Raw genomic sequence first — 9,875 nt, 5'->3', positions numbered from 1 at the left:
GAGGGGGGGGGGGTCGCCCGGGTTTTAATGAACGAGGCGTCGGGGTGGAGCGAGAGGAGGAGGCGGCCTCGAGCCCCGCAGCCCCCGCCCCCAGGGAGGCCTTCCGACGAGGGCGGAGGAAAGACGGCTGCCTCGCTCGCTCTCTCCGACGCCGGCACCAGCAGCAGCTTCCCCAGGGCGGCAGCCGGTTGAGCCAGTGACTGGAAAGGCAGGTATCCCTATCCGACCGCCAGTCCGCCATTAAACGTCTCCCCGCCTCAGCAAGGCGTGGGGTGGGAGAAATGGGTCCCCCCCCCCCCCGGCTAGGCTAAAGGCCGCCGTCCAGCGGCAGCGCACCTGCCTTGCGTGCAGAAGGCCCCCGCTTCGCTCCCCCCGTGGCAGGAGAGACACTCCCCGCCTGAGGCCATGGACCTGCTGCTGCCGGTCAGTGTAGAGCAGCCTTTCTCAAGCTTGGGCAGCGGCGGCAGCAGCAGCTCTTCCAAGGCTTCAGGCGGGGAGTGTCTCTCCTGCCACGGGGGTTCCCAGGTGTTCTTGAACTACATCTCCCATCATCCCTGGGACACTGGCAGTGCTGGCTAAGGATGATGGGAGTTGTAGTCCGGCAACACCTGGGGACTCCAGGTTGAGAAAGGCTGGGCAATACTGCACTGAGCAAGACCAGTGGCCTGGCTCCCAGTATAAGGCAGCCTCCTATGTTCCCCTATTGACATGCTGCTGCAGGCACAGCCAACTCTCAAGAGACTGCAATCTACTCCCAGTATAAAAAAAACTGGCAGTGATCTACCCATTGGAGGGGGGAGGAGTGTGCTTGGGGTGGGTGGATTGCCCAGAGTTGTTGAGCTTTTTAAGCGTAGGATTGCCCAGCTTTTATTTGTAAACTTTCGTTAAACTTTATTTAAACCCACGATCAATAAGGGTCCCACGATCTACCAGGATCAGCTGGGGATCTACCGGTAGATCGTGATTTACTGGTTGGGCATACTGTGCTAGTGCATCCAGCACTGGCTTTGGTTCTTACAAGGATGCAGAGTAGCATCTCCCTCTCTCTGCCACTCTGTGGTCTCCAAGCCTCAGGCATGAGAAATGCTAGCTGCAAACAATTCTGTTCAGTGCCTGGTGCCAATAAATGTGGGGTAGGGTCTGTCGATGGGTGAGAGGCCAGAGGTGTGTCAGGTCCGTGTTGGGGGACTGACTCTGAGGGAAAACAAGCAAGAGGGCTCCGTGTTGGGGCTGCAGCTGGCTCCCTTCTTCCAGTGCCAGCGATACAGGGAGGGCAAGGAGAGCCATGGTGGGGAAGGCCACAGACCATGAGAAGGTGGCCCAGAGAAAGAGCATCCCCAGCCACCACTGAGTCAAAGACTGCTGGGGTATCCAGGCTTAAAAGAGAAGGTATTAACTGGACCCCTTGAAGCAGGAGGTCTCTTGTGACTAAGGAAGCATCTATAGACATGAAAGTGCATGTGTCAATTATGTACACTATTGTCAAGTAGTCTTCTATAGGCAGTGTATTTATTCTTCCTTTGATGCTGATACTACCGGTATTTGTAGGAGCAACAGTCTGACGTCTTACACTTTCCATCCTGTGTTAGCAGTATACTGCATTTTAACTGATATACCAGTGAAGGCCTGCCACATATGCTGGTGAAAGGGATATTGTTGACATGCCTGCAGTAGTGCAGTTGCACCATGGAAGATAACACATCTCAGAGGTGGATAAAGGAGAGGCCAAGTTAGCTATAATTATAAACAACGCTCAAAAGGGACAATCTCCACCGACCACCCACAGACCACCATTTCCCCATCGTGCACATGATGCATGTATTTATTTTTATTATTTAATACTTATAGAAGACAGAACCTACATGAAGGTTCACAGTCTAACACAGGGGTCAGCAAACATTTTCAGCAGGGGGCTAGTCCACTGTCCCTCAGACCTTGTGGGGGACCGGACTATATTTTTTTGGAGGGGGGAAATGAACAAATTCCTATGCCCCACAAATAACCCAGAGAGGCATTTTAAATAAAAGGACACATTCTACTCATGTAAAAACATGCTGATTCCCGGACCGTCCGTGGGCTGGATTTAGAAGGCGATTGGGCTGGATCCGGCCCCCGGGCCTTAGTTTGCCTACCCATGGTCTAACAAATACTATACCAAAGGAAAAAGGATTGGGGAAGTAAGAGGAAAGCTAGCATTTCAGAAGCTGCTCCTTTGCTGACTGATGGATACGACATTGCTAAGATTTTCTTCTTGAGAGGAAATGTGTGTAGGCATCCAGTGATTCTTGGCCACCTAGTTGCTGGCAGAGCCCTTAGATTGCCTCCTTTCAGCTCTACAATCCCAGGTAATGGAAGTTGGAGCAGTGGGTTCTTTTATGTATAGAGGGTACAGAAGCAAGTTCCCTGCATCTGCTCTGGCAGATGGATGGGGCCACATTCACCTTGCTGTGATCTTCCTGGGAGGCAGAAGAGGTGGCTGCCTAAAGCTGTGATGAGTAAGAGAGTGTACTTCCCTTTGGTTCTTCAAAAAGCTCATGCTAGTTTGAGTCATATGTACAGGTGTCAACAAGACTACAACCATGAAACAGCCACTCTTCACATGACAGACCAAGCAAATCAAAATTCTCCAAGTAGGAACAGGAAACAACAAGAGCACAACACCTAAAGTACAGGATGATGAAAATGTCTATCTTTTAGGATCATGACTCTTACTAGTCAAGGACAGGATTGAGACTAGCTCCTTCCACAGGTACAAGGTCATTTCTCGCACAGCAAACTGTTGCACTATGGAACCAGATGCATTGCACTGGTAAAGATGAAGGTACAGTTCTGTCTGCTACAGGCTTCTCTTCCCCAAAAACAGATTTGGAGTCTTAGTCTTACTGGAACAGTGTTGCATTTTATATGCACACACATTTGAACACTAGTCTTATAAAATAAAAAGTGAATCATAATGCTAGGAATTGACTGCAGTTTAGCAGCACCATTCAGTGGAAATGCCTCTCCACCCACAGAAAATGACAGGTGCATAATTTATACATTTTGTGTTCAGATGTGAGTTGTTATGCTGCCCTCAAGAGCTGTCACTCTATATTGATGAGGGAAATGGAAAAAGTGAGGGCAACTCCCGGAAAACAAAGGTTTCTCTGTGAACTATTTCTCCATTCACTTGAACCACCAGAATAACCAGAGTTGAAATTAGTTTTAAATTATGTACACCTTGCATAGGCATTGTGGGTTATATAAAGGAGAGCTTTTTCTAGAGGCAATGTTTCCGGAGCTTCAGATTTTAGGCTGCGTGGCTTGCAAATAAGGAATGGCTTCAAATCCTGCAAAGTTGTGGGGGTGTTGTAAGTCTTGTTTTTTTACAAGCCTGTTGTGTTGTACGGACACACTCTACCATTGTTATGGCTTCTTGGTAGCAGGAAGTAGGTGGTTCCTGTGCTCCTTGCTGGAAGAAGAATGGTGCTGCTTAGGAGCACCCCATTTTGACATTAATTCCACCAAGTCAGATGGCAGAAGCAAAATATGAATTAGGATAGTGTCAGATAAAATAAGTTTGGCGTGCGGAAGCTCCTCAGTTGAATCCCCAGCATATCCAGGACTGATTGTTGGTGGGTGGGGTGGGGCTTGTCTGTTGCCCTGGAGAGCTGCTGCAATAATTGATAGTACTGAGCTAGATGGACCAATGGGTTTGACTTGGAAAAAAGGTAGTTTCCTAACATCTTAACAGTCCTTTTGAAAGACTGAGATACAGTAAACAGGTTTCCCTAAGAAAGGAGTTTTATAATTGTATAGTCACCATGAATAATGCCATGTACAAAGTTTAAGCTACAAATGTTTCCCCAAATAACTTGGACAAGAGAACTTAATAAAAAATTTATTATACCTAGAAACAAGAAGTTGGACATGTCTTTAATTGTTGAACAGAAATTACCTGTGGTTCCCCTAATGGGTGGCACACAAAGAGTCGCAAACACCACAGTATGTACAAATCCAGGTTCTTCTACTGCTTTTAGATGATCAGCTCCCCACAAACCAAATGTATGCCTAAAATACTCTGGTGAATTGAAAGGTATTCTTGAGCATATTCTTAATTTGCACGGGAATATCCTTGCCTTGTCTCAGACAGTAACTAACCTTGACCCAGGCTTGTCCTCTGTGATTGTCACATTAGCTTGCTTGCTTACCTGGAAGACCGACTAAAGACTGACCCAACACGTTTAGTCAGTAAGCAAGCTTTCAGTAAACACGCATAAGACTGGACTGAAGTTCAAGGACAGTAAGTGCTATAAAGCTATAGATTTTTTTAGCTGCTGATAATCATTGTGTTCTGTCCTTTAAATATCCCAGCACAGGGTTTTGAGAATAAAAACATCAAAATGATGTAATAGTAACAAAAAATCGATATCAATCCAGATGCTCCTAACTTGTTGCTAGGAAACACTAATCTTTTGGGTAGGCTCTTCTTAAATCGCCAGGAAATTGCTCCTGAAATTCCTGCTGGTGGTGGGGAAATGTCTTAATAAACTGGAGCAACCGGAGCATACTGAAGAAAATACTATTTTTCCACTCTGCTACACTTAGCTAAACAGAAAAGAGTCCCTTTCACCTGTAACAGTAAATTGGACAGTTACTCCAAGAGGAAGTCAGGTTGACTACTGGCAAAAAAACCAAACCCCTATTGGGAACAACAGAATGAATCATGCAGTAGATAATTAACATTCACACTGACTTTTGCTACACCTGCAAATTAACTTCCATACTGACTTTCTCTATATCTCCACTGTACACTTATTTTATATAAGCCGCCCAGAGTATCTGGGGAAACCCAGCCAGATGGGAGGGGTATAAATAAAAAAAAATATTATTATAGAGAGAGTGAGAGAATATTGAAGAACCTTTATTTGTTCTGCACTAGTCTCTCAATCCTTAAAAAAAAAAAGTTTTGTTATATGTACTACAGGAAACTACCCATTTACTCAGGGGTTATGTGAAATTGCATAGATTTGGAAAAGCCAGCAAACACCCTCTAAACCTCTGGAAACCCTTGGAAAACCCTTTAAAAAACAAGAACACCTTTTGGTACATTAAATGCTGACAGATTTACTCTACTATAAATTTCCCAGATGGAGCCCACTGCAACAGCGCAATGAAGTGTTCTTCTTAGCTGTTACACCTGGATATATGGGGGGGGGGCATGAAATCCATGAACTTTTGGACCTCTTGTTTCCTATTTATTTTCTCTCTTCCCATATGTCAGCTGAGAATGAGACTTCCATGCATCTGATAAGGTTGGCTGTATTCCGCAAACGCATCTGTCATAATAAATTCTGTTAGTCTTCAATGTATTACAAAGCTTCTCTTGGGGTATGAAGACACAGCAATTGGGAGTATCTGCTACCTCAAAAGTGACAAAGTTGGGCTGCTGGTGGCCATTTCTTGAGAAGACACTTTCTTCTCTCCTCCCTCACAAACAAGCTGCCTCGTAAGTCATGGTTTTGATCAACACAAAGTCTGTTGTGACCCTGCAAGGAGTGTGAAGGTTTTAAGTTCCATTGCCTTTTTCTCTGCTCCTTGAAGAGATGAGTTAATAAAAGTATACAGCCGTACCTCAGAAGTCAAACAGAATCCATTCCAGAAGTCTGTTCGACTTCCGAATCGTTCAACTTCCAAAGTGCGGCTTCTGGTTGGCTGCAGGAAGCTCCTGATCATGGACCCTATTCACCAGCAAAAGGTGGTCTGGTCTCTTTCCCTTCATTATTTAGTGCAAGTGCTAAACTTCTCAACATACACACATTATCAGATGTATTTTATATGCAAGCATTTGTTTCAATAGGTGTCATTTCCCTGCAGGTTTCAGTCTGATTGCTCAAGCTTACCACCCTGCTAGACTTCAGCTGCTTCTGCCCATAGCCTTCCCCCGGGTTATTAGCACAGACAAGATGTCCTGGGTGCAAGCTGCAGTCAGCCAGCACAGCGAAGATGTGTTTGATGAAGATGCAAATGAAATGGACATAGCTCAGAAAGAATGGAAGAGCACCATGGAGAAACGAGTCAAAGTAATTATGTGGTTTCGGTTGGGGATTGACCACATCAGTGACATAAAAATTAGCTATTGCGCTCCCAAGATGGATTAGCCTTCAGAATAGCACCAGCAGGTCCACCCCCCTCCCCAGACACACCTCAGAGGCAAATAAGGTGTGGGGAGGATGTGTTGGTTGCAGGGAGAAGATAATCCATGTTGGGGGGAAAGGGAGAGCCTTGGCTCACTGGCCTTCACTGCAGAGTTGCTGATCAGAGGATTACGGGTCAGCTATAGTGTTCTGCTTGGGAGAAACATAGTTCTGGAATTAAGCAGAGAAAGTCCTTTTCAGATTAAACTAACGGCAATCCACAAGGATAGCTTAACTGTTAATGATGCACTGCCTTGCGTCATGCTATATAATCAAAGATTCAATTTTCCTCTTAATCATTTAGAAGGGATCACTTTTTTTGTTTATTTGTTCAGTCCATGCAACTGGAAGGGCTGAAAAAGATCTCACACTTTTGTTATTGTGCCGAATATCCTCTGTCTGCTCCAGAAGCACTTTTTTCATGATGAGGTTGACTTTTTAAAGCTACATGATTGGCACACCTATTATGTGTAAGCCACACCTCTAGAGCAAACATTTTTATAATTGCAGATGGACCTCGTTTAATGATGGCTTATTTGAATAAGCCAGGCAGATACCGATGAGTACTGTACTGTTTCTTTTTACGTTCTAGTTGTTAATGTGATTTTGATCTCTTTGCTCAAAGGAAGGCTATAGGGAGGGAGCAGAAGCTGGAAGACTGCTGACAGTTCAAGAGGGTTTTAATCAGGGGTATAAAGAAGCAGCAAGGAAGATGATCTCATGCGGCCAACTCAAAGGAACCATAAGGTATGTAGTAAAGCAGCATTTTAAAAAAGGAATGGAAATTAATTGTACAAGTTGTTAAATTGATAGCAGACCTCCACCAGAGAAATATATCTATTAATATCCTCTGCTAATATAGTGCCCATCTAAATTAAACACTTAACTTTTTATTCATTCTTTATCATCACATCCTGCAGGGAACTGGGGTGCACAGCCAACACAGCAGGATTTAACACCTGGCTCATCAGCTGATGGGGGGGGGGCGTTAAATCCTACTCAGTCCGGTAGGATTTAATGTAAACCTCTTCACGATTAAGAAGGGTTTTGCATTGAAATTCATGCTAACAAAATCCCCTTCCATCTTACCAGCACCTTGCTGCCTGCAGGTTACTTTGAAGTTCTGACAATGGGACTTGTCACCAGATCACCTGATACCATTGTGATGTTCGGTGATTGACAGGAGGACAGATAAGGATCTCTCCTGTGAAGCCAAAAAGGCTCCCCACCCCTTAATATAGCCACTTGTCCTGATACAGTTTCACTCTCTGTTGAACTTGAGCTACTGGAGAACAGAAAAAGATGGCAACAGTAGTCCGTTTGGTTTGTAGCATTTGAAAGCTACAGCCAACTTCTCCCTCCGTACTGCTATGAAACCTGGAGGCAGCCTCTTCCATGTAGACCTCCATTGAAGGTGCCTTATAGGACGTACTGTGGAAGGAGGAAATTTTCATATATTTTTTTAAATATCATATTTATTGAAATTTCCAAAAAATCCAAAAAAAGAAAAAAAGAAGAAGAAAAAAGAAAACATTTACATTTAAAACCTTGCTTTCAATAACATCTTTCCAAGACTTCCCCACCCCTCCCCTTCTTGTATTCCATTTCCATTTGTTTAGTTCAACAAGTTCTTACCCCAGATTTTGACCTTATTATATTTAGCCCATTATTCAATTTAGCTCTTTATATTCCACAGTCTTTAAACATTAAAATCTTTTTTCTAAGGTCGACCCCGGTTCCCTTCCACGAATTCCCCTTTTTAGTACTCACAACAAAACAAAATAAAGAAATAAGAAAAATTCAAAATATAGTTGTACGCCCTTTGGATTCCAGAGCTCCCTCCCCCCTTTCCCAGTTTCGATCCCCAATGTCCATCAGTCTATCTGCTATCAGCCTGGAGACCTCACATCCGAGGCCCTTAATTCTCTCTCAGCTCCTCTTTGCCGGTTTTTTGGGTAGTCTTTTATATCAAACACCCAATCTTGGAGAAGCTCTGTCTCAAGAATGTCCATTTTTCTTCCATCCAGACCGGAAGGAGGAAATTTTCAGACTACAATGGTACAAATGCCTCAGGTTACAAACTCTTCTAACCTGGAAGAGTGACCTCGAGTTGAGAACTCTGCCCCAGGATGAGAACGGAAATCGTGTGCCAACGGCGCAGTGGCAGCAAGAGGCCCCATTAGCGAAAGTGCGCCTCTAGTTAAAAACCGTTTCAGGTTAAGAACAGACCTCTGGAACGAACTAGAGGTACCACTGTACTCCATGCCTGCCATTTCTGAGCAAAGACTGTCTCCTGTCTCTTGATTTCCCCCCTCAACCATCATGGGCTGTAGGAACTTGATTCCATTATAAAGAGTATCTCAGGCATTTGCTAGATAGAAAGCAGGAAATGATACACCGTACTAGAAAAAGGTTATTTGATTGGTGCCATGGTGATTTCTAGATTTCTTACATGGCGCTCCAAATTGGATTACAAAACTATTATAGGTTAATGTTCTGCTCAGTTGCCCTTTATGAATGAGAATGAATATGGGAGGGGGATAATGTTTTTTTTTAAAAGCTGTCTTATTTACATTTGGTCTCATGCAAGATCCATTTTTAACTTTGTTTTTATAGTGCTCTTTCGTTCTGGTGTCAGCACAATGGATGCAGTTCTGTAGTGCTGAGTGAGGTAACTGACCTGCTGAACGAATTGGGAAAATACGAAGAATCTGTGTTTAGAAGTCTTAACTCTACCCACCTGCAGCCCCATGTTGAAGACTTGATGGATACTATTGAGGACATGGACCTCGGTCATGCCCTCTTACCTGAGAAACAGCATGATGGAACTACAGGTGGAAGAATCTCTGAAAACGGCATTGAGTTTAGTGGACAGTGTTGCAGAAATGATAGCAGGACTGGATCCTTCCAAGAAGAATGTTGCAGAAGGAGAAAAGGTGGCACTGATTCCAAAAAGCCAGTGTTTAGTTGGCTAAAAGAAAAAACTATCAATTTAGTAGATCAGCTAGGTTTGCCACCAGACACAATTGAACACATTCGACTATTGCAAAGTTAATTCATTCTGTGGAATTTTTAAAAGCTTTTTTTAAAGTATTGTTTTCCCCCAGATATGCAACTACCTCAAAACTGGCTGAAATGCAGATTTTTTGCTTTCAAATATTGCTTAATGTGCCCTTTATATAGTAGATAAAATCCTGTGGTATTACATGGATATGGCTTCTGATTAATTTGTACACTGTCTAATCTCCTTTAACAAACTTTGCAAACACATCTTATGTTAGTAAATCATTCCAGGCACTATAATCTATGTTACATCGCTGTTCGAGAGATGTGAAATACAGCCTTGCAAGAGGGGATTATTCTCTCTCCCCTTCCCTGATACATAGGAAGAATGGGTGTTAAATGCAATTTGTAAAGATATCTTTAACATTTTATTTGCATTTTTAAAATATGTATGGTGGAAGGATCCCAGTTATTGAGATGAACAGGCATAAAGCTGGGGAATTAACTCATTACTCCCCTGCTTTGTTTCAGGAAATTTTCTGAAGCTAGGATTTGCTTTGAGGAAGAAATTCTTCGCTGGTGCTGGCTGATGCTATTTGCATTTTTTAATATCTGAAATATAAAGGTGCATTTAATGTCACCTTGAGTTGGGCCTTCAGATATTTACTGAAGCATTTCTTAGCTGGTAAACTAGTC

At 43.6% G+C, this 9,875-nt stretch overlaps 1 protein-coding gene across 3 annotated transcripts; it reads left to right on the top strand.

The window, feature by feature from the left end:
• The first annotated feature begins 29 nt into the window (after positions 1 to 29).
• Positions 30 to 9,387, top strand: YAE1 (YAE1 maturation factor of ABCE1). 3 transcript variants are annotated; one of them, XM_028749618.2, is made up of 4 exons: positions 30 to 208; positions 5,857 to 6,062; positions 6,802 to 6,923; positions 8,793 to 9,387. In XM_028749618.2, exons 2-4 carry the CDS (start codon positions 5,946 to 5,948, stop codon positions 9,229 to 9,231), a joined length of 678 nt encoding a protein of 225 aa, XP_028605451.2. In that variant the 5' UTR covers positions 30 to 208; positions 5,857 to 5,945; the 3' UTR covers positions 9,232 to 9,387. The 3 variants fall into 3 exon arrangements, with proteins under 3 accessions (XP_028605451.2, XP_077772652.1, XP_028605452.2); XM_077916526.1 differs by having other exon boundaries at positions 5,840 to 6,062; XM_028749619.2 differs by having other exon boundaries at positions 30 to 212.
• Positions 9,388 to 9,875: the final 488 nt, after the last annotated feature.

The sequence above is a fragment of the Podarcis muralis genome, chromosome 12 (genome assembly GCF_964188315.1).
Source record: "Podarcis muralis chromosome 12, rPodMur119.hap1.1, whole genome shotgun sequence".
Taxonomy (NCBI): Eukaryota; Metazoa; Chordata; class Lepidosauria; order Squamata; family Lacertidae; genus Podarcis; species Podarcis muralis.
Note: the sequence above shows the minus strand (reverse complement) of the source record. Positions and strands in the feature narration are given on the sequence as shown.

Coding starts and splice junctions, on each gene's coding strand:
- YAE1 (XM_028749618.2), top strand. CDS start 5,946: ATGTCCTGGGTGCAAGCTGCAGTCAGCCAGCACAGCGAAGATGTGTTT. Junction 6,063..6,801: donor CCATGGAGAAACGAGTCAAA/GTAATTATGTGG, acceptor CTTTGCTCAAAG/GAAGGCTATAGGGAGGGAGC. Junction 6,924..8,792: donor CAACTCAAAGGAACCATAAG/GTATGTAGTAAA, acceptor TTGTTTTTATAG/TGCTCTTTCGTTCTGGTGTC.